General features: G+C 40.1%; 1 protein-coding gene across 3 annotated transcripts in view; it reads left to right on the plus strand.

Moving 5' to 3' along the window:
* Ube3c (ubiquitin protein ligase E3C) overlaps nucleotides 1-25,304 on the plus strand; it is a 95,886-nt gene that overhangs the window by 56,265 nt on the left and 14,317 nt on the right. For all 3 annotated transcript variants that reach the window (XM_085691087.2, XM_085691088.2, XM_048440171.3), the window contains exons 16-21: nucleotides 361-458; nucleotides 1,907-2,039; nucleotides 4,737-4,984; nucleotides 17,505-17,717; nucleotides 23,256-23,444; nucleotides 23,544-23,610. In XM_085691087.2, coding sequence (XP_085547213.1) covers nucleotides 361-458; nucleotides 1,907-2,039; nucleotides 4,737-4,984; nucleotides 17,505-17,717; nucleotides 23,256-23,444; nucleotides 23,544-23,610 — 948 coding nt within the window. The remainder of the gene's footprint in view (nucleotides 1-360; nucleotides 459-1,906; nucleotides 2,040-4,736; nucleotides 4,985-17,504; nucleotides 17,718-23,255; nucleotides 23,445-23,543; nucleotides 23,611-25,304) is intronic.

The following is a 25,304-nucleotide window of genomic DNA, read 5'->3' on the forward strand; positions in this document are numbered from 1 at the left end:
CTGTTCTGGAACTCACTCTTGTAGACCAGGCTGGCCTCAGACTCACAGAGATCCGCCTGCTTCTGCCTCCCGAATAGTAGGATTAAAAGGTGTGCACTCACTCCATGAGTGCTGGCTGTGTTCATAGAATGAACGGCTGAAGATGGTTGTCCACTCTGTGCTTGTCTCACTCACCTGGCTGAAATGACCTCAAAGATTTCAGATGGGACATGGAGGGTGTGTTTATGGATCTAGAAATAGATGGGATCACTGGGTTATTTTAGATTCTTAAAATGATCTTATAAATCCTGATTTAATAGCTGGCAGTGAATGGAATGGAAAATACAAATGGACTAATGAGTTTTAACAAATGTGTTATAGTGGGTCTGGAGTCCCCACCCTTGTCTGTGTCTGAGGAACGACAGCTTGCCATTCTGACAGAACTGCCTTTTGTGGTTCCATTTGAGGAGCGAGTGAAGGTATGCTATTCTGACCCTGTGATGGTAATATAATTAAAAAATACCTCAAGTAAAAGAAAAGCAAAATTCCAATTTCATACTTAAAATCTAACCAGCTACTTCTCTATATAAGCTGAAGACATCCTTTCCCTTATAGTTAGCTGATCTACATATTAGACTAGAGATTTCTGATAGTGAGGCCTATGGAAGGTTGTTTAAAGTGTATATGTTGTTACTAAAAATTTTTTTTGTAAAGTTTCTTTGTGTACCTTCATTAAAAAGTTACTATGACCATCACTGCCTTGAAAAATGGAAAAATACCTTTGCTCCTTTCCAGATGATTTTGACACATGTTTAAAAGATTACATGTATATTTCCCATTTAATTTGAACCTTTTTTTTCCCCTCCTGGTTTTTCGAGACAGAGTCTCTCTCTGTAAAAGCCCTAGCTGTCCTGGAACTAGCTCTTGTAGACCAGGCTGGCCTCTTAACTCACAGAGATTCGCCTGCCTCTGCCTCCCAAGTGCTGGGATTAAAGATGTGCACTACCTCCCAGCATGGACTTTTTTTATATTAGAAATTTTCTAGAAATTGCTAGGTCCTTCTCTCAGGTACTAGTCTTGATATTTTTAGGCCTCCGTTCTTTGTCTGGGGCAAACAAAAATGGACTGACCAACCTAGAGGCTCTGGGTCAGTGGTTCTCAGCCTTCTTACTACCGTGACCCTTTAATGCAGTTCCTTGGGTTGTGACCGCCAACCTTAAAATTATTTCATTGCTACTCATAACTGTAATAATTTGCTACTGTTATGAATCGTGATGTAAATATTTTTTTGAAGACAGGTTTCCCGAAGGGATCACTGCTCTAGGTGTTCATAAAAATGCTGGCATAGCATAGTACCAAACTCCTGAGCTCCCTCTACTGGTATTTCAGCATCATAGACATTTGAATTTTATTCTTGGAGAAAATATTCTAAGATTAGCTTACTGCTTTAAGAGCTTCATTTTCCTCTTAAAAAATATTTTAAGTGGTGTGTGTGTGTGTGTGTGTGTGTGTGTGTGTGCGTGCGTGCACATTCTATAGAGTTCATTCAGAGGCTGAAGACTAACTTTTAGGAGTCTGTTACCTCCTATTATTCAGGTCCCTGATCGAACTCTTGACAGAAAGTGCCTTACCCACTGGGTCATCTCAGTACCCCTACCTGCCTAAATTTTTAAGAAAGTACTTAATAAATGAACACATACTGTGACATGGATCTTTTAAAACACTGTAAATGCAGGGAAAACAGCTTTAGAAATACTTAAATACTCTTTTCTTCAAAAAATATTTGCTACCTTGTATAAAAAGCCTGATGTCAGAAGTTATAGAGATATAAAGTTAAAACATTTAACAGTTTTGTTTTTAGGTTGTTTATTCTTATAACAGCAAGTCTGTTGTTTCTAATAGCCTTAACAACTTTGCCTTTTGTTAGATCTTTCAAAGGTTGATTTATGCAGATAAGCAAGAAGTTCAAGGAGATGGTCCATTTCTGGATGGGATCAATGTCACAATAAGAAGAAATTATATTTATGAAGATGCTTATGACAAACTTTCTCCAGAAAATGGTATATATACATATAGTGCTCTGTGTGTGTCTGTATTTGTTAGAGGGAAATAGGGAGTTAGTGTAGAAAATAATAATTGTTGCTAGATATTTAATCCTAGTACCCGGGAGACACAGGAAGGTGAATCTCTCAAGAGTTTGAGGTCACTCTGGTCTGCACATTTTGTTCCAGGACAGTCAGGAGTATATAGTGAGATCTTTTCAGATAGATAGATAGATAGATAGATGGATAAATAAAGTAATCAATTCTGTTAAGCCTGATGCTAGGTATGATGATACATGAACTGTAACCCTAGTAATAGGGCCAGGGCTGCATAGGAATGGATATACACAAACACACACACAATTGTGAAACTGTATTAAATTTAAACTGATATTTTAATTAATATTAATTTATTAATTAAGTGTATTAAATTTAATTGATACAGTTTTTGTGTGGTTATTTAGGGAGTCAAGTTTGATTTATAGTTGATGTTAATAAATTGCATTAAAAAGATCAGTATGCTTTTAATTTTTTTTTTCCTCCTTAGACCAGAACTCTACATAGCCCTGGCTGTCCTAGAATTCACTATGTAGAGCAGACTGGCCTCCAAATCACTGAGATCCACCTGCCTCTGCCTCCTGAGTACTGGGATTAAAAGCATGTGCCACCACTTCCCGGCTTGTTGTTTAGACATTTTGATCTGGAGAAAGAGGGTTTCCTGAAACTTAACAAATAATTTTTGTTTTGTGATTTTTGAAACAAGGTCTCTTTATGTAGCCTTGGCTATCTTGAAATTTTATGTAGATCAGGCCGTCCTTCAACTCACTGAGATCATCTTACCTCCACCTCCTGGGTTCTTGAATTAAAGACATGTATCAGCATACCCAGCAACAGATATTTTTTAATTTTAAAAAAAAGCCTTTCAGCGCAGAAGCAGTGATATGAAATTTAGTGTTTTTGAAAAGAAAGGAAGTACTTGTCATCTCAGAGTATTAAATCCTATTGTATGACAGAAACATCCTTAGCAAAACTTACAGTTTTCTCTGTCGCAAGCCAGTTCACTCCTTAAACAATTTCTCAGGCCACTGTTGCCTCAAACTTGATTAAGTGCATGTTTCAGCTGTCAGAGTTGTAAGCACACTTGGGTTTCACAGAAGTGCTTGGTATATACTATGTCCTTGTGGTGACTGAGTCCCAGCAAGGTGGACAGTGAAAGGCTCAACTCAATTCTTAGACTGAAAGCATGGAGTAAAAGTGTCTTTATTTTTCACTCGCATGTCTAGGAGTCAGGATATTGGTATAAAAAATAAAAAGCTGTGTATATATTTCCACCACAGATTGATGAAACAATGTAGTTAGTACAAAAGATATCAGTAGTTTGCTTCCTTCTTCAGATGTTTTTCTAGCTCGCTGTGAGTCTTCATATATAGTAAATCTGTAACTCTAGAAAACTGATTTGGGCCGTTTCAGATGGAGAAGACAGTATCTTTAGCTTGTAGTCAGGCTTACCTTTGATTGGAATTACTTATGGATCATTTCAGTGACAACGTGTTAGGACTACTCACTATTGCCCATTACTCTTGTTGCCCTAATCCTCTCTCTTTATAAAAAGTCTTTTTCCCCTGCCCAGCCTAGTTCAATTGCCTAACTTCCATCTCCAGAGATGGTGGGTTGTTCTTACTTAGAATCTTTCTCCCACTGGTCTGTAACATGAGGGGCTGGCTTGTTGGGGTTTCTGTCCCACCTGGTACCCCACAGCCGGCAACTCCCAAGGAAAATCACACACAAGACTCCATAAGGTTATAAACTGATTGGCCTATTAGGTCAGGCTACTTATTAGCTCTTATAACTTATGTTACCCCATTATCCTTATCTACATTAGCCACATGGCTCCGTACCTTTCTCAGCTGGGCAAGTTACATGCTGCCTCTTCAGTGGTCTGCACAGGAATGGCAGAGGGAGCTTCTGCTTCTAGAATACTCCCAGTCTCTTTGCTCCACCCCTACTTCCTGTCTGGCTTTCCCGCCTATACTGCCTGCCTGACCAATCAGCGTTTTATTAAAATATGATTGACAGAATACAGACAATTCTCCCACACCACTGGTCCACTAGCCAGCCATCTCCTGTGTGATATATCCATGGAAAAAAGCTTTCCATGTAAGCCCTGGGAACGTTCCCATCATTTTGTTTGGATTTGGTTTGGGTTTTGGTTTTTCAAGACAGGGTTCCTCTGTAGCTTTGGAGCCTGTCTTGGAACTGGCTCTTATAGATTTTATTTTATTTTTTAAAGTTTGTTAATTTATTATGAATATAATGTTCTGCCTGCATGTTTCCTTGCAGGCCAGAAGAGGGTGCCAGATCTCATTATAGATGGTTGTGAGCTACCATGTAGATACTGGGAATAGAACTCAGGACCTCTGGAAGAGCATCCAGTGCTCTTAACCACTGAGCCATTTCTCCAGCCCCAAATTCCCATCAGTTTTATTGGCTGCTAATGTCTTTAATGGGACCTTCTACATAAAAATTGGTATTTCTAGGTTATATTTATTTTGTTTATTTGCATTTTAAGCAACTTTGATGTCACTGTCTCTTTAGTATTACTGCTTTATTTGAACCATAAGTGTTAAATATCCCTGATTGATAATCTCAATGCCTTTACATAATGCTTTCTGTAATACTGTTTATTTTATTGCCCCTTTTTTTTTTTTTTAACAGAACCGGATTTGAAAAAACGGATTCGTGTGCACTTGCTTAATGCCCATGGCCTGGATGAAGCTGGCATCGATGGTGGTGGTATTTTCAGAGAGTTTTTAAATGAACTACTGAAATCCGGATTTAACCCCAACCAGGGGTTCTTTAAAACTACTAATGAAGGGCTTCTATACCCCAACCCAGCTGCTCAGATGCTTGTGGGAGATTCTTTTGCAAGGCATTACTATTTCCTTGGCAGAATGCTTGGAAAGGTAATCTTTATATAAAAATAAGGCTCAAAACAAAAGATGTCTGTCATTCCACTGTTTTTGTTGTGGTCTAAATTTCATTGATTATTATTATTCAAAATTGTTAAAAGTCATTTTGGTGATCCCTACCTAATACTTATTTAAATAGCAACTACAGTTCATCATCATATATTGCATGGGCAGTAATTAGACTTAAAAAAGGTAGTATAGTACAAAACCATAAAGTACTATAAAACTCTGCACATAGAGGTTTTATAATAGCTACCTATATTTATTTTCATTTGATTTCTGTGTGTGTGCGTGGCCATAGTTTGACACTGGGTGTCTTTCTCAGTTGCTCCCTATCTTCCTTATTCTTTGAATTAGGGTCTCTCACTGAACCTAGTGCTAGTTGATTCACTTAACTGACCCATCAGGCCTCATCTTTCCCCATCTCCTCAGCACTGGAAATACAGATGCATGCTGACTATGGTTTTGTTTGGTTAGTGTGTGTGCTAGGAATGAAACTCCTCCTGTTTACAATGGCAAGCACTTTACCTATTTAGCCATCTCTCTAGCCCAAAAGGACCTATTTTAAGTTTGTTTAATGTGGTTTATACCTGTTAAATAAAAGGGGAGTATGGAACTGAATGCAAACTTAAAAGTTTAGTGGTGAGGTGTGCAGTGTCCCTTCTAATCTAAGTCAGACACAAGACAAGGGTACACTTGACACTGGGAGACCAGCGTTGTAATTACTCCCCGTAAGTAACCAACAAAATGTAGTTGTTATATTTACTGGTTACTGTTTTTAAATGTAGAACTCTTGCATACAAGCATATATTTCTAGAATATGTTTATTTTTTGCTTACTTGAATTTTAAGTAAGAATGTTGGTTACTGCTAATTATGGAAGAATGTGTCTAGCAGACTGTTCCAGTCAAATCAGGAGCTGAAATTCATACCTATTGTGTCCTAAATGAGTGTGTATTTGAGCTTTAATTTGATCCCAGGGGACATGCAGTTTTGGAGTGGAAAGCATAGCACATCTGAGATATGTCCAATAGCAAATATGTCTCTGCTAGCAGGCTCAATATCAAAATTTATTTTTATTTTTAATTATGTGGAGCTGTGTGAATATGTGTATGTGAGTGCAGGTGCCTTCAGAGGCCAGAGCATTGGATCTCTCTGAAGCTGGAGTTACAGGTGATTGAGAGCTGATTGACAGGGGGACTGAACTGAACTCAGGTCCTCTGGAAAACCGGCATGCTGCTCTTTATCACTGAGCTGTCTCTGCCTTCTGACTCTTAACTACCCAGTTCGTATTAGTATGGTATAGGGAAGATTTTATACCATCTCTGACTCAAACCCATTTTGAGTCCTTGTAGCTTGAGGACAAAAGATAGATACAAAGTTCCCAGCCAGTTGTAGCAGGGCAGCTGAGGACTCAACATAGCTGAGGAAGGAGGTGGTTCATCTGCCCTGTCTTCTGGCCCACTTTCAGTTTAAGTTATGCCCCCAGGTCTTTTCCCTTTTTTGGAGACAGGGTCTCATTACATAGCTCTAGTGTCCTGGAGCTCACTATGTAGACCAGACTTGGCTTCAAACTCAGAGAGATCCATCTGCTTCTGCCTCTTGGGTGCTGGGATTAAAGGCATTAACCACCACACCCAGCCTGAGTTAGGAGTTTTAAAATATAGAAGAAAGATGTAGCATATTTGGTAATATAAAGTAACATTGTAGTGTACACGCAACATACCTACTAATGACTCTTATCACCAAAACTGATGACCTGAGTTTGATCTCTGTATTCAACATGATAAAAGAAGAAAACCACCTTTCATATATACACTATTATGTGTGCCTCCTCCCTAAATAAGTAAGTGTAATAAAGGGTATGTGTGTAAAATTCCAGTATCTTTAGCTTTCAGACAAATTTAAAAAAAAAAATGAGATTCCATCTCTCCCCAGTTAGAATAACTACTATTAAAAGACATAGGCAGGCATGGTGGCTCGTGACTATAATCCCATTATTTGGAATGCAGGATAATTATTTTAAGTTCCAGTATATACTAGCCTGAGCTATGGGTAGGTGAAATGCTAATGAGAGGAGAAAAAGAATTTTGATCCATGGGGTGGTGGTGGTGCACGCCTTTAATTCCAGCACTCGAGCCAGAGACAGGCAGGTCTCTGTGAATTCGAGGCCAGCCTCATCTACAAGAGCTAGTTCCAGGACAGACACCAAAACCATACAGAGAAACCCTGTCTTGAAAGAAAAAGAGAAAAGGAAGAATTTGGTGCATAGTTAGTGAGGATGTATATATAGACTCTAGCATAGTTCCTCAAAGAACAAGTAGAGCCCTCAGATCTGGAAACTGAATCTTAAAAGGTCTGATGTATTTTCAGAGAAAATGAAGTCAGCATATAAAGTCCTTGTTGTTCCATATTCACTGTTACTGATCATAATAGCTAAGATGTGACATTTACTTAGGTGCTCAACAGTGGAAGATATAAAGAAATTATATATGTACATGATGGAATAATATTCAGTTGTAAAGAATGAAGCCTTAGTATTTGCAGCAAAATAAATAGAATGCTTTTAATCCCAATATTTGGGAGGCAGAGGCGCTTGGATATCTGTGAGTTATCTATAGAGCTAGTTCCAGGACAGCTAGGGCTACACAAAGAAACCCTGTCTCATGAAAAAAGAGGAGGGGGATTCAACGACATTGTATTAAGTGAAGTAGTTCAGACACAGAAAGACAAGTACCACGTGCACTCTGGTATGTGAAAGCTAAAATTGAACTGTCTTGAAAATAGAATGATGTTTTATAGAAGTTGGGGAGAAAAGGGGGTAGATAAGGTAGGCTGAATTTGAGGAGTGAGCACTGTGGACGTGTGTAGTTCAAATTCTAATTGGTCTTAATAATAAAAACCTGGAGTCAAATATTACGAAGTAAAAGCTGAAAGATCAGAGAAACAGAGTAGCCAGCCACTAGAGCTCTTATCTCTATGAAGTCTCCGGAGCAGAAAAAGACCAGACTCCTGTCTGTCTCTGTCTATCTATCTGTCTCTCCCTCCCTCATTCCCTCCCTTCATCCCCCCCCCTTCCCCATTCCATACCCCCATCCCTATCCCTGCTTTATATTCCTCTCTCAACCCAGCCATATCACTTCACCTCCCTAGTGCTGAATTAAAGGTGTGAGCCACCACTGCTCTAGTTCTCTCTTTAGACTGGATCAAACTCATGTAGCCCAGGGTGGGCTTAAACTCACATTGATCCATCTGCTTCTGCCTCCCAAGTGTTGGGATTAAAGGTATATGCTACCACTTCCTGACCTCTATGGCTAACTAGTAGCCACTAGCTCTGAACTCTGATCTTCAGGCAAGCTTTATTTGTTAGATCACAAACAAGATACCGCCACAGACTTGTGTACAAATGTTCACACTGAACCTCATTTATCTTAGTATAAATATTTATCAGAGTGTAATGGCACATGCTTTAACTTCAGTACCTAGGAGACTAAGGCAAGAAGATTGTGATTTCAGGGCCAACCTTAACAAGACCTTGTCTCAGAAAGCAAGGACTGGGCACATAACTCAGTGTTCGAGTATGTGTACACATTGTTTAAACCCTAAGACTGCAGAATAAAAATAGAAGTGAACTAATTAAATTATTTTGTTAAATTATTTTCTTGAGAATAGTGGTTGATTTAGTTCCACAGAGTTTTCTGCATAGGAATTCCTAAGGGGTTTCTAAAATACCTGTTTACCGTCTGATTGTAAGTGGTTAACTTTGCATCAGCATGTCTGCATCCAAATGAATACACCCATACAGCACTAATAGTGTGCACCTGAACATTAAATCTGCAAGAGAAGAAAACTAGCTATTGATTGATTATGGTATTTATTGGGTCATAATATATTTAAATTTTCTTAATGCATATGTTAGTGATTGTTTACTGTGATAAAGTGCACAAAGGTCTTCAGAGCAGCTTTGCACAGGAAGAATTACCTCCCGTCACTGGTCACTTCTCAGTTAAAAGTTCCATTAGCAGATGGTTCCTGCCTGGGCTGTGGGTCGCGGCTGCACTTTGTTGCCTGTAAATCAGGCTCTAGACAGGGATAAGTAAACAGCCTGCCTGGAATGTGGTCATGTCATGTTGGACTTTTTTACAGACAGAAGCACCTTAGTCCATTTAAGCCAATTAAGTTCAGAATATTTATTGGAACAAATCCTTCATCGTATTTGAATTCTATTTGAAATTTTCCCCTTGATTCAGAATATTGATTTAATTGGAACAGAATGCCTATAAATCAGATTATTTGGTAATACTATGGTCATATATTTGAAAATTTTAATTAATTGTATAACTTCAGTATGCTTTATAATTGTGTATTTCAGTAGAGTAAGTATACAGTTAATGTATCATAAAGTGTGATATTGACAGTTAGCAGTTGATATTGACCTTTCTGGAAGCTAAAAGAACTTATTCTTATATGTCATTAGTGTCCCTTTAGAAAATGTTCTCTGGGTTTCAAGGTTTAAATCTGTAAGGTTTGAGGTGAACATTAGGAGCCTTGCTTGCCTCATCCTTCACATGACACAGCTCCCCTCTTCTGCAACATCTTTGAGCCCTAAGCTTATTAGTACATGGTGTCCCCTGCCTCACCCATTGCCATCAGACCAAAGGCTCTTGTCTTCCTTAGACTTGTGATCTTAACAGTAGCACAGGCTTCCTAAAACTGAGACAGAGCCTTTTACACAAATACTCATTTAAATTTAGTGACCATACCAGATATGGTTGTACACACCTTAAACCCCAGAACTGAGGAGGCAGAGGCAGGAGGATCTCTGTGAGTTTAAGGCTAATCTGGTCTACATAAGTAAGTTCCAGAACAGCCAGGACTAAATAGTGAAAGAGACCCTGTCTGAAAAACAAAAACTTAGTAACCGTGACTAGATGCATGTGTGTTTTGTTCTTAAAGAAGATCATCTTAGAAAGGCAGTGATAAGTAGATGAGCCCCATCTCTGGGGTGCATGAGGCCAGATTAGGAACTCCTGATCTTGATTGCATGACCCGAAGTGTCTTTGATTTTTGTTTGTTTGTTTGTTTTGTTGTTTTTATATTTCGTTTTTTGAAACAGGGTTTCTCTGTAGCTTTGGAGCCTCTCCTGGAACTAGCTCTTGTAGACCAGATTGGCTTCAAACCTGCAAAGAGAACTCTGCCTGCCTCTGCCTCCCGAGTGCTAGGATTAAAAGTGTGTGCCACCGCCTCCTGGCTAACTTTTATGTTTTAAGTAGGTAGAGCAAGCACTCAAATAGGAAGGCTCGATAGAGATTGATGACAGTGGAATCTTAGCCCTGGTAGTGTAGAGCTGAAAAGGAGTTATGTACAAGGGCATTGTTGCTGAATCAGGGTAAAAGGAAGAGGATATTGTTGCAGGAGGCTGTCCAGACTCGAAATAACCACACAAAAACTGTATTAATTAAGTCACTGCTTGGCCTGCTAGCTCTAGCTTCTTATTGGCTAGCTCTTACATCGTAGTTTAACCCATTTCTATTAATCTGTGTATTGTCACATGGCTGTGACTTACCAGCAAGGTTCTACCAAGCATCTGTCTCTGGCAGCTACATGGCTTCTTCTTGACTCCGCCTACTTTTCCCAGTATTCAGTTTAGTGCCCCCCCCCCCCGCCTACTTCTGTTCTGCCCTGCCAGACCCAAGACAGATTCTTCATTAACCAATGGAATTCACAGCATACAGAGGGAAACCCCACATCAGAATGGGAAGAAGGCTGCCTATTTTGTTCTGAGACAGAAGGATGGAAGTGGTATTGGCTAAGCTAGGGAACGTTGGGTAAGGATGACCAGTTATTTGGTTTAGATACCTGAGACATGCCTAGGTACCTTAGACAGACACTGTATTCAAGAACAAGATCTGGCCAGGAGGTGGTGGCACACACGTTTAATCCAGTAGAGGAGAGGCAGGCAGATCTCTGTGAGTTTGAGGCCAGCCTGATCTATTGAACTAGTTCTAAGACTGTTAAACAGAGAAGCCCTGTCTCAAAAAAAAAAAGAAAGAAAGAAAAGAAAAACAACAACAACAAAACACTGGAAAGAAGGAAGGAACAAGGTCTGGACTGAGCTGCACGCTGGAGGGGGCACACAGAGGGTGGAGCTTGGGAGCCAAGTTCCATGAAACAGCAGAATTCTACAAAGGAAAGAAAAAACAAGGAGAGTGCAATGTCTCAGAAGCCTAATAAAGATTGTCTCAAGGGAAAAGAAGGATAATTGCTATGCAGTGTTACTGATAGGCCAAATAACATTAGAACCAGAGAGGTGACATTATTTATCAGTGTGGACATCACTTTGGAGTGGAAGCAAAGCCTCTGCAGACGGTCAAGGACAGTAGCATCACTGCAGCTAAGGTACATTCTGTGCTCTGCACCTGTGACTGTCATCTGGGAACTGCTATGGCCATTTGAACTGACAAGCAGTGAAATGAAGGACATTTTTCTTAGCAGTAGACAAGCAAACTGCTGCTTTGAGTAAAGAGTGTTCTTTGCAGGATCCCATTGGGTTGTATTTGGTTCAGGTAGAGCTAAGGGGTATTTGGGAGCAAGACTAGAAGAAGGCAGAAGGCAGTGAGAGTGCTAATGATTCTCAGTACTTCTCTCAGAGTGTGTTCACATGTGCAAGCAGAAAGACTTCAGTGAAGTCATAGGTGGTATGCTTCAAAGGGTACTAAGATGAATGAATAGAGCCTGTGTGTGAAGGAGGCTGATACTCTCCAAGGGTGACCCAGCTGTAGCAGCTTTACCTGGGACTTGATAGAAATCTATGTGTCCCTTGGGCTAGCTAGCGACCAAGCCTGTAAGCTGTATTTTGCCAGTCCTCACAACATTTGCTGGGCTGACCCTGAGAGTAACTCTAGAGAAATATGAGTTGTCAGTTGACTGAGGTCTGAGTGAGCCAAAGTGACCACTAACTAGAAGGAGGCAAAAATGGGTGAGGTGGGCCAGATGTGGCATCACCTATAACCCAAGCACTTGCGAGATAGAGTCAGGAGAATTGGGAATTCAAGGCAGCCTGAGCTATTTGAGACTATGTCAAGAAACTAAAGAAAACAAAATGATGAACTGGGTGCAAACAGATTAAAAACACAATGATTACAAGATCCCATCTTAAAGTCTGGACTGTTCAGAAAGGAAATCAGACTGGAGAGATAGTTCAGCAGTTAAGAGCATGTACTGCTCTTGCAGAGGATCTATGTTTGGTTCCCAGCACCCACATGGCAGCTCACAACTGTCTGTAACTCCAGTTCTAGGGGATCTGACACCTTCTGACCCCTAATAGCGCTGGGCACGCATGTGGTACACACATTCAGTCAAAAACTTAAACACATTAAAAAAAAAGGCAGGCAGGAAGGAAATCAGTCTGTGAATGGGAAAAGAAGAGTAAGACATGTAAAAAGGAGAAAAAAGAGCCAAAGTTAGGGTGAGATAGGAAGTCGGGCAGGAATTAGCATAGACTGTCAAACCTAGAGGGTGAAGAGGATCTGAGTGAGGTCAGTACATAGCAGAATAGACTTAAAGACCAGGTGGCCATGCTAAACTAGTGAGGTGGCTAGAATATTAGATAATGGCCATCTGGGTCACTGTTGTCACCAAAGGTTGTCATAAGGCTGTTGGAGTAAAAAGCTTTTGCTTTTCCTTGTTATTGTTGTTATGTACATGCAGTGTGAAGGTGAGCATGTGCCACAATGCACTTTTGCAGGTCAGAGGCCAACTGTGAAAGAATTCTTTCCATTATGGATTTTGAAAATGGGTCTTTCTCAGGCTTGCGTGGCATTCACTTTTACCTGCTGAGCCCAGAAGTGAAAATCTTGTATTAAAGAAGGCCTGACAGTGCTGGCAAGGTGTTGTGAACCTGGCCCAGTGTAGATATCATAAGAAGAATGTGTGCTCTGTAAGCACAGGTAACTCTGTGGGCCTAAATGCTACAGGAATTGCCTGTGACTGAAAACCAAAGATTCTAAATGAGACTTTTGGTTTTTTTTCTTTTCTTTGTTTTTTGTTTTTTGAGACAGGGTTTCTTTCTGTAGCCTTGGCTGTCCTGGAACTCTCTCTTTAGACCAAACTGGCTACAGAGATCCACCTGCCTCTGTCTCCTGAGTGCTGGAATCAAAGGCTTGTGCAGCCATTGCAGCTTCAATGAGTCTTGATGACATAAACATTTGTAGGTGACCTGAAAGGATCAAGAAAGGGCATGTGGTTTTATAAACAAACTCATAGAAGCAGCCCTGTCTGTAAAATGTTGCTTGATGTAGTTGGCAACTGATAAGTTTTTTAAGTGGATGATACTGTTGATTCTACTTGGGCCCCTGTAGCCAAGACTTGGTGTGTGTCCTGTAGAGTAGGCGCTTATGCTCCAGATCCTCATGGGTCAATCCAGTTCTTACTTCCAAAGCTCAGTTCTAGAGTGTACTACTATGGGTATGCATACTTAGCTCAGAGCTCTGTTTTGTTTTTCAGACTGTGTGGTTAGCCTGACTGGAAATAATTAAAATTATTATTTGCTTGCTCATTTAGGATAGCTTTAAAGCAAGACATCATCTCCTATAGTTTTTAGATTAAGTTATAAATGTTCACTTTAGAACTACCTGAAGATTGATAGAGATGCATTTGAAAAGCATTATTTTTTTTATTGATTCTTAATGTAGTAAATTACCAAAGTTATTTGGCAGCAAACAGAAGTGGCCTGTGCTGTGGCTCACATTTCTTCTCCTGATAGAGCCACAATTTGCATTAATTACATTGAGACTGCACTCACTTATATTAAAAGGCTTCTACTATAATTAATCCTTTTCATTTCAAATCGTTTTGGCACCATTTCTGGCTATAAACACTCATAAAGGACAGATAGCTGGAAAACATAGCACAGGGTTTTCTGTATACCTATCTTTTTCTCCTGTGACAGGTAGTTATTGATACGTTTCTAGGAACAAGTATGGTGCAATGGGCTGCAAAATGCTAAGTGGATTATTTTGCATAAAAAATAGACAGTTTTAGAGTTATATAACTAACCTGTATTTAGAAAATACCTTGATTTATGCTTACATTTGTATCTCAGTTGCATACATTATGGAAATTTAATTTATAATCCATTTAGCTGATGCAGTCATCGTTTTCAGTGCTATCATTTATTAGTGCTTGTATATTAAATGCTCTAAAGGTTTAAACCTGCCTTATGTAAAAAATTATACCTATACATTTACATTTTATGAGTCACAGTGGGATTTCTGCTTAAAATTCAGGTAGCCCTGATATATTTAACGAATTTCTCTGGTTTATTGTTACTAATGCCGAAATGGCAAACAATGACCTTCCATATTGAACATCCAATGATTTACACTCCAGCTTACTTTCAAAGTCCACTGTGTAAATGAGGGCTTTTTCTCAACACCTGGGATCAATCATGCAGCTTTATGCAGAATGCTCTCCTTGCTTTGAACTCATCTTTCATTTAGAAGTATTGGTGTTTATAAGTACTCTAGGTTAATAGTATTAACTGTTTTTTGTTTGTTGGTTGGTTGGGGTTTTTTGTTTGCTTTTTTTTTTATTGTTGTTGGGAGCTATGTGTTTGTTTGAGACAGGATCTCACTATGTAGCTCCGGCTGTCCTGGATCTCACTACATAGGCCAGATTGGCCTTGAACTCTCAAAGATTTTGTTGTGTTTTATTTGTTTTCACCTTTTTTGGTTTGGTTTGGTTTGGGTTTTTGGTTTTTTGGGACGGAGTTTATCTGTATGTAGCTTTGGAGCCTGTCCTGGAACTAGCTCTTGTAGACCAGGTTGGCCTTGAAGTCGGAGATCCAGCCCACCACTGCCAGTGTATTAGCTATTTTTAACTTGAGTAAACTGTGACCTTTTGAAACAACTTTTTAAATATTATCAGTGGATCTATGTGAGTGGTTGCAGTTTTATTATTCATTTTCTCATTTCGTACTATGTTGTCAACTTTTAGAAAGTTGATTGGGAAATGATTCATCTTTCGATTGACTGTAAATCACAGGGACATACATCTTGTTTTTCCTAGCTAAGGTTGGCAAGGTTTTCCTAGTGGGTAACCTGGAAAGGAGCATTTTAGAGTGTCAGGTAGTAGTCTTTTGAAGCAAAACACCAGTGTCATGCAAAATGTTTACTTTGGGGGAGAGATTCCCAACTATTTTCTAGTGTCCTTCAATTCTCTGACCCAGGTGAGTTTTCAAATTGTGGTCCTCCTCCAAGATCTGCATACATTGTATCTAGGCTTTCCACTATTTGTTTGAGAGCTAATGACATCATAGAGCACAGTATGAAACAGTGAATGAGGACTGTATCTACTTGGAACTGAGAGTGGGTGAAGAGTGATTCACCTCTTAATATCTTACTGTCTGGTCTCATATGAAGTGTATCATGTAGCTGGTAATGCCCCCCCCTTGCTTGGAGTGCTGGGTAAGGGATTGCTATAGAGTGTAATTGCCCATGAAGGAGATTTATTTTTTATTTGAACATTACCTGGACAAGCAACTGCCCTGGGAGGTGGGGAAGGAGCACAGACTCGCCATGAACATTGATCTCTGGGTTAGACATATCCCAATAGAAAAAAACACTTGTGAAGGAAGTACTCCATAGAAGTCAGTTTCTTAGCATGTTAGATCTTGGGGAAATGAGTTGGTCATGGCCTACTCAATGTGATGCCTATGTCGAGAACAGCACAGGCTGTTTACTAGAAAACTTGACAAAGATGGGTTAGTTTCCAAGTTTGCCTGTCAGAATAAGACACCAATAAATAATATGGGGGTGCTTGGTTTTCACATGCTTTTGTATGTGCTCATCTGCCATGGTGCACATGTGGATGTAAAGGTAAAGTTCTTTCATTCTACAGTGTGGTCCCAAGGATCAGGCTTGGCAGCAAGAGCTTTCACCCCGAGCTACCTTGCCACTGACTCTAATTTTTTTTTTTTTATCTCACCACACATTTTTGAGTTTTATTGCATTTTACAACTGTGGAATATTTACCTTGTGGCATGAATCTCTGACCTGATGTTGGAAACTTTACTTTTCCATCTCTGCCAGGAAATCTCTGGAGATCTACATACTAACTCACACTAATTAATCCAATAGTTGTAAGCTTCTAGCCACAGTGAGATGATCCATTGCCTCAACCACCGAGGCCAAGATTAGGAAGCTGGCAGTACTGACAGGTGGGAGCATGAGGGCCAGCAGGAGTCTTTACACGTCACTGGTAGAAGAAAAGTACGAGCATTTTAGAACTTTTTGGACAATGTCTTCCTTGTGCCAGCTACCTCTATGTTCTTCTGTTCCTAAGTAAATGTTCATGAAAGTTCAGAAGTGATAACACCACGCATACCCATCACCAGGTAAATAGATGAATCTATCACACCTCAGTAAAAACCTAATGTGTGCTATCTTATAAGAAGTCTTAGGAATGGTGAAACTTACTGTTAAGTGAGCAGACAAAGGGTAGATCTGTGGAAGGGGTTCCCTGAAGTTACTCAGGTATAACCAAGTAAGAAATTTATCAAGTAGTCATGCAAGGTTTGTCTGCCAGTTATACTGCTGTGCAAATAATTTCAAAAAATGTTAGCGTTAAAGATAGGAATGACCTGCCGTAAAGACATATTTCTTCTCTTTTTTCTTTTTAAGTGGTGTATATGTGTGTATCTGTGTGAGCATATGCCATATGTATTCAAGAGCTCACAGAGACCAAAAGAATGCATTAGATCTTCTGGAGCCAGAGTTACAGGAGCCGTCTGATGTGGGTGGTGGGCATTGAACTCAGGTCCTCTGGAAGAACAGCAGTCTTCTGAACTGTAATAGTAATAGAGTGAGCAGCTACAGCTGATATGTCCAAATCTATAATCTCCAGGGAGCTGTGTTCAAGCTTTAGTGCACCCTGTCTGTGAATATGGTCAAGTTAAAATATGAAACCGTGCTGAATTAGAAGAGTCCCAAAATCCAATGACCAGTGTCTTTCAAAGATAAATGAAAGATGTGACACGAAGAAGACACAGTGAAGACCAGCAGGTGCAGAGGCAGGAAGTAGAGGGTGCAGCTGAAGCCATAGATTATGGTAAGGGTGTTCCGAGCTGCCCGGAGCATGAAGGATCCCTCTGTAGAGTTGTGAGACAGTACTCTGGTGTGTTTGAGTTTCCTGTTTGTGTTCATGTGGTACCTAGCACTACTACAAACCCTAAAGCACTCATGACTCTGTGGAAAACATTTGCTTACCTATTATGGCATAAAGGACTTGGCAGTGACCTTAGAAGTCCCATTTGGTATTAGCACTCTGTGGTTTCAGCCCTAGCCTAGCACATGGTAAATGCATTGGTCTCACTTATGATTGTCTCATCATCATGGAGACAGAGTATACTACTCAAGACTCTTTCACTGTTGAATCAACCTGTATTTTGGTTATAGGAAGCATGAGGATAATATTGAATGTTAGTAATCCCTGTCTGCCCTCTGGTCTGTCTGAAGGCTCTGTATGAAAACATGCTGGTGGAGCTACCATTTGCTGGGTTTTTCCTGTCTAAGCTACTGGGAACCAGTGCAGATGTGGACATTCACCACCTGGCCTCATTGGACCCCGAAGTCTACAAGAACCTGCTTTTCCTCAAGAGCTACGAGGAGGATGTGGAAGAGCTGGGACTGAACTTTACTGTTGTGAACAATGACCTGGGGGAAGCACAGGTGAGCTGGGGCTCATTATATTCCGTCAGTGGAAGATGTTCTTCAAAACTCAGTCGCCATGGCAGTATTCTCAATTGGAAAAGATTTTTGTGGTGGGCTTGGCAGCCACAGCAACTCAAGCCTTCCAGTTCACTCCTATTCTCAACATCTTTTTAGGGATAGCTTGCCCTGCCGGGCAGTCCTTCCCACTCTAAATTAGTACCTCATAGCTGTGTTGAAGCTGGAGCTTCTCTCATTTCCATCCTGGGGAGTGACTGCCAAACCTTCCTTCCCTCACATCTACCTGGCCACTCCTGCTGCTTTCATCCTATTTGCAAAAAGAAAAAAAAATTAAAAAGGCCTATATTAGAGACAGACTAGTTTTTGATGTTGGTTTTGGTTTGTTGGGCTTTTGTTATTTGGTGTATGTGCACTTTGTGTGCATGTTTTTGTTTGTTGGTTGGTTGGTTGGTTGGTTGGTTTTTTGGTTTTGGTTTTTTGAGGTAGGGTTTCTCTGTAGCTTTGGAGCTTGTCTTGGAACTAGCTAGCTCTTGAAGACCAGGCTGGCCTTGAACTCACAGAGATCTACCTGCCTCTGCTTCCCGAGTGTTGGGATTCGCCCAGCTCATGTGTATTTTTGTGAGACAGAGTTCAGAGTTTCACTATGTAGATGAAGCTGACTGATCTTCAACACACAGGTCTGCCTACTTCTGTCTCCTAAGTGCTGGGATTAAAGACATGTGCCTAACCCAAAATCACTTTTTCTTTTTTCTTTTTTCTTTTTTTCTTCCTTCCTTCCTTCCTTCCTTCCTTCCTTCCTTCCTTCCTTTCTTTCTTTCTTTCTTTTTTTTTTTTTTATGGAGGGTCTGGTGAGACAGGGTCTCACTATGTAGCTCTGGGTGTCCTGGAAAATATTATGTAAGCCGGAGTGGTCTCTAACTCAGATCCACCTGCTTCTGTGTGTAGTACTTGGATTGAAGTCATAAACTACCATATCCACCTCCAAACTAGTTTTTTGTTTGTTGTGTAGTTTCTCGAGACAGGGCTTATCTGTGTAGTCCTGGAAGTCATTACGTAGACCAGGCTGACCTTAAACTCAGATTTACCTACCTTTGCCTCCCGAATGCTGGGATTGAAAGCATGAGCCACCACCACCTGACATCCAAACTAGTTTTCTTGATACCAGCTTTATCATTATATAAGTCATATTTCATGAAATTCACCCTCTTGAAGTAAGTAGATTCCGAGTTGGTAGGCGTCACTATAGCCAATTGCAGAATATTATATTTGTCCAAGGAAGAAACACAGTTGTTTTCTGCCCGACCTTGGCACAACAGCATACTATCCTGTCTTTTGTAGTATGTGTTAAGTGTTCCCAAAACTTAGAAGACTCCTTAAAATACTCACAAAACTGTACATACTGATGAATGTAGTAATTCTAGCACCTGAGAGACTAAGGCAACAGACTAACAAATTCTAAGCTAGGTTGGTCTATATCCAGAATTTGTCTCAACAAAGAGCAGAAAACATACGTCATCCTCATAAGTGGATCATTACTAGCCACCAACCAAAATGTGAGCTAAGGAAGCACAAATTATAAGCTGTGAAGTATTAACAAGCGTGGCTTAAAAGTTACAGGCAGAAAAGTTGGAGCTAGAACCCAGGTATGTGCTAGGCAGACACTGTGCCTCCAAGCAGCATTTTTAGTCCTTGATGTACAGCAGTAATCTTTTTCTGAGTTCAGTAATTGGGTTAGTAACTACTTTAAAGTTTGTTCTTGTTTGTTTGTTTTTTAAGACGGGGATGATCTCAGTATATAGCTCTTGACTATTCTGGAACTCACGGTGTAGACCATACTGGCCTCAGTCTCACAGAGATCTACCTGCCTCTGCCTCCCAAGTGCTGGGATCAAAGGTATGTGCTACCACACCTAGCAATTTTTTTTTTAAATTTACATTGTTACTTGTTTCTGATGTTTTCTCAAAGGTTATCAGTGCATGAAATACAAGTATGTATTCACATAGTAAAGTTACTGTAGAGAAAAAGTCCCTGTGTATTTCAAACACCTAGAAGAAAGGAATTCAGTTGCTTTTATCATTGAAAAAATGATAAGTGAGCCAGGCAGTGGTGGTGCACGCCTTTGATCCCAGTACTCAGAAGGCAGAGACAGGCGAATCTCTGTGAGTTTGAAGCCAGCATGGTCTACAGAACAAGTTCCAGGAGAGGCTCCAAAAACCACAAAGGAACCCTGTCTCAAAACAAACAAAAAACTTTGTGGCTATGTGTTTAACCTGACTTTAATATGCAATAAACATCATGACATCACATTACATAGGAACTCATAAATGCATACTTTTTTGTTTTTAATGTATCAAATGAAAGATAAATTTAAGGTGTTGGGGAGACATTTCAGTTCATAAAATGCTTTCTGCTCAATTATGAGGATCCCATTGCCCACGTAGAAAGCCAAGTGCTGTAACCTGGAAACATCCTGGGTGTGTTCTTTGCCAGGGTTCCAGAATTTACCAATCAGTCACACCTAGGGAATAAACTGTAATCCTAGCATGGAGGGCGGGGACAGGATTGGCTGGAAGGTGAGGTTTGTACCTATCATAAGGATGTTTTCTTTGTACGGCCGGTATGTATGCTACTGTTGCCCTGTATCTTGGCAGCATGATCTCTTAGTTAAGGTTTCTGTTGCTATGGTGTAAAACACTGACCAAAAACAACTTGGGGAGGAAAGTGTTTATTTGTCTTACAGTTTATAGTCTGTCTCCTGGGGAAGTCAGAGCAGGAACTCAGAAAGAACCCACAGGCGGGAACTGATGCAGTGGCAATAGAGGAGTGCTTCTTACTGGGTGGCTTCCTGTGTTGTGCTCATGCTTTCTTATAGAACCCAGGACCACAAGTCCAGGGATGACCCCACCCACAATGGTCTGGACCCTCTCATGTCAATCACTAATTAAGAAAATACCTATAGGCCAGTCTGATGGGAACATTTTCTCAATTGAGGTTCCTTCTTTCCAAGTGACTCTATCCTGTGTCAAGTTGATTTAAAAAAATAAATAAATAAAACTAAAAAACTAGTCAGCACACTTGATTAATACTGTGAAGTGTTCCCTGAGGCAGCTACTGGTGGCATAGAATTTGCCACTCAGTTAAGAAGTGATAAATGCTGGTGTAGTAATTGCTATACCAAAGATCTGATGAGAAGAGTACAGATGTACCAATCTAAGGGACTTCTGCAGAAGTACTTAGAAGCAGAAAACCCTCTGTGGGCCATGTACCACTACTCTTCCTCTGTGAAGTAGCAGTTCTGTTCCCAGAGTATTTCCTTAGTGTGAACAATCTGCCTGTTCTTAGTCTAAAAATGAACTTAAAGTTTAGATGCTAATTTATGTGTGTTTACTGAAGGAAAAAGCCAAGGGTGTAACCAGACCATAAGTAATCATGAATAGTGAGGATAGTCATAAAACTTTGATTGGCATCCTCGATATTCTTGCCTATATGACCTTAGACAAGTCATAGGGCCTTCCCTAATGTGAGAGCAGCTGTGGTGGTATCACAGTTGACCCTCAGAAATCGCAGAGGAAAATGCCTACAAGGAGAGCTTCCTTGTAGTGCCTTTTCATTGCACTGCTGTGGGTGGAACCCAGAGTCTCATGATGCTGGTCATTTCTTCTACCACTAAACTATGCCCACAACCATCTGTCCAGTCTTCAAAGGGTGCCTTAATATAAAACCTCGAATTGTGGCACATTTGAGTGGCTTTTAAATAAACATAGATGTTTAGTTTTGGTCTGAGGGCAGATTTTAGATTAAAGGTAGTATCACTACTTTATTAAGTTACTAGAAATTTCACTGTTGTCTTACTAGGCAAGATAATTGGTGGTCTTGGAAGTCCATTTAACTGAAAACTTGATTGTTTCTTTGTCTTCACATCATACAATCACATCATCATCTATTACCTTCGTTAATCCATTTAAAGGAAGCAATGTTTTTATATATGGTAATATAATAGCCTCAGGAGGCCTAGTTAACAGATGAACTGTCAGCTGAATACAAGGAGAGGAATTAAGGTAATGAACAGTCCTCACTCAGCCCAGAGACAATGGCTTGAAAGCCCATTGTAAGATTTGATGGGTCCCAAACTGAAAAAGCAAATTAGTAAGAAAGATTGAATGTCTAAAATGTGAGATACTGCAGGAAGAAATCAGTCAAGTTTAACACTCAAGTTTAAAGCTGCATAACTTTCATAAAATGACAATTAGACCACCCTGCCCTCCAGTACCACATACAGATTGATTTAAGTAAAAAAAATTCTTCACCTCACATTGAAATACCTTTATAAAAAGTGGTAAACTTGGGGGCATAAAAGCCACTACTCAGCTCATAGTATGTTGTTGTTATGCTGGAGAGTTAATGGAGCCATGAAAAAAGTAAAACTGGAGTGGTGGTGCTGCCAGTAGCTCTGTGATCTACATTATAAGCACCCTACGGCTTGCCTCCTGCTTTCCCAGACACTGATCCCATTTCAGACTATCATTCTTAGTTCACTAGCAGAAGGTGTTAATGTGGATACACAAAAAATGATTTTGCTCTTTTATTGTGCGTCTCCACCCTCACTGCTAGTATGTGGCCCAGAATAGCTTCGAATTAGCTGTCTGCCTTAGCTTTCCAAGTGCGGGGGTTACAAGTGTGCAGCTCTACCCTTTATTATTGTATGTTCTTTATTCACAGAATAGGTAACCTCCACTAACCCCAGAAATGTATTTCTTTTACATTGTTATAAACAAGGCATTTCAAAGCATGCTCTTGTAGCTGATGGTACCGCATCTCTGGTGACCTGTGGTGGTCTTTTCTGTATGTGAAAGTTTACACAGTCATAGCACCTACTGCTGAGGCAAGGACTCACTGCAAGGTGAGAGCTACATTTTCACTGCACTACTTTCATACTGATCCTGCCATGACAATTACAGAGCTATTCTTCAGATTCATTCCAAACTTAGAAACACAGTGTAACTGCATTAGGATGGGGAGGGTTTGTCTTTTTCTTTATATTTTGGTTTGTTTTGAATTTTGTTTTTACAGTTTTCTCTGTGTAACTCAGTATACACCAGAAATCTTCCTGCCTCAGCCTTCCTAGTGATGGAATTAAAGGCATTTCAATATATCTTACTCCTTCCCCCCTCAAAAATAATTTACCACTGTCCTTAAATCAAACATTTTACAGTAGAGACAACATTTTGAAAATGTGCAATGAAGTATGATGAGTTTTTATTCTCCAGAATGAGTAATTTGTTTCTTGGACTAAAATCACCCTCTGATTCCTAAGTTTGCCCATAATGGCTCTACTTTTTTTAAATGAAGTATGATAATTCCCATTACTGCATGATTCCTTAGTGCTGAGAGATGGCAGGATGCTTAATGGGAGGAAAGACAGAAAGTGCTGACTCTTACCATGGCTGACCTGTGAGCTTGTGCTGCTGTTGTATGTTGGATTCTTGTTTTCTGCAACTTTTTTTGCCTGTTGTCACACCTGTTGCTTTATATTCACAGGTGGTTGAACTAAAATTTGGTGGGAAAGATATCCCAGTAACTGGGGCCAACCGCATTGCCTACATCCACCTGGTGGCTGACTACCGGCTGAACAAGCAGATTCGACCACATTGCCTAGCTTTCCGTCAGGGCCTGGCTAACGTTGTGAGCCTAGAGTGGCTCCGAATGTTTGACCAGCAGGAAATTCAGGTGCCATAGTTACTACTATCAAAGACCATTGTCTCAGGAAATAAGACACTTTCTGAAAAATCTCCCTTTGGATTTACAATTTAACCTTTTTCCCTCCAGGTATTAATTTCTGGTGCACAAGTTCCCGTAAGTCTGGAGGACCTAAAATCCTTTACAAACTATTCAGGTATGTGGCACCATGTTTAGGTCTACCTTCCCCATAGGTTAGCTATCACCATAATCTCTTACATGGATTGTGTACTGTGAGTCACAGGAAACTGCTCCATTCCTGTCTATTCACCTTACTGTTAAGAGCTCTTCTCAGTCATTTGCAGGGCTACCAGCAAGTACAAGTATGAACTTTTTCTAATTTTAATAGTGTTCTATACCTTGTGTGTTCTTTTCTTCATGACCTGCCTTCTTTTACTTATACTCATAGGCATTTGGTTGCTTCCATTTTTGCTTTTAAAGATGTCATGGCGGTACATGGCTTTAATCTCAACAGTTAGGAGCCATGAGCAAATGGATCTCTGTGAGCTCTAGGCCAGGCTAGTCTGTATAGTGAGTTCCCGGACAGCCAGGGCTATATAGAGAGACCTTGTCTCAAAAGTAACAACAGTAAAAGGGGTGATAGACTAGCATAGCACTCTATAGTTAAATGAGCTTAATATGTGTGAACCTCAGGCTTCAAGCTCCAGCACAGAAATAATTAATTGAATGAAAAAAACACAACAGTACTAACTGTTTCATTATTAAAAGACAAGCACTAGTAAAGACTGGAAAATTAGATTCAGGGGTTAGCAAGTGGTAAGACCACTTTCTGCCCAAGAATGAGAATCTGAATTCACATTCCATGTACTCACATTAAAAACAAAACAAAACAAAAAAACCAAAGTGTGCTGGGATTAAAGGTGTGTGCCTTTGGGGGCGGTGGGGAGGTTAGTTTTTAAGTAATCTGTTTTAATTGATTTATGTTGTGTGTGATGGTGCATACTGTTGATCCCAGAATTTATGGTTGTCTGAGTTTGAGGCCAGCCTAGAGTACATAATCACTTTCAGGCTAACTAGAGCTCCACATTAGGACCCTGTCTCAAAAGGAAGTTGATAATAAAGAGATGGTCGGGAGTGTCAGAAGACGGAGAATTCAGAACCGACCTGGGCACCTTAGCAAGACCCTGTCTTAATAATCAAGAAAACAACAAAAAAGCAATTATCTCTGTGGTCAAGTGCTTGCTTGCAGGTTTCCCAAGACTCTAGGTTCAACCTCCATTTTGAAGAGTGTGGAGGAGACTGATTAGCATGATTATATTCTGGGTTAATAAATTAGATGGGAACCGGAAGGTGGTGGCTCATACCTGTAATTCCAGCATTTAGGGGGCAGAGACAGGCAAATCTCAGAGAGTTCGAGGCCAGCCTGGTCTACAAAGTGAATTCCAGGACAGCCAGGACTGTTACATAGAGAAACCCAGTCTCAAAAAAAAAAAAAAACAAAATAAAATAAAATCAGTAAGATGGGTTTCTGAAAACAAAAACAACTCAACAAAACTTGGGCTTCTATACACAAGAATTGATGATTCTGCTGGGCATGGTAGAGCACACCATTAATTCCAGCACTCAAGAGACAAAAGAGCTTGAGGCCAGCCTGGTCTACAGAATGAATTCTAAAATAGCCAGGGCTGTTACACAAAAACCTTGTCTCTTGACTGGAGAAATAGCTCAATAATTAAGAGCACTGACTGCTCTTCCAGAGGTCCTGAATTCAGTTCCCAGCAACCACATGGTGGCTCTCACAACCATCTGTAATGGGATCTGATTTCTTCTTCTGGTATGTATGGAAACAAAGCACTCATATGCATAAAATTTAAAAATAAAAAAGAGGAA

Source organism: Myodes glareolus, chromosome 6, assembly GCF_982192425.1.
Source record: "Myodes glareolus chromosome 6, mMyoGla1.1, whole genome shotgun sequence".
NCBI classification, from domain to species: Eukaryota; Metazoa; Chordata; class Mammalia; order Rodentia; family Cricetidae; genus Myodes; species Myodes glareolus.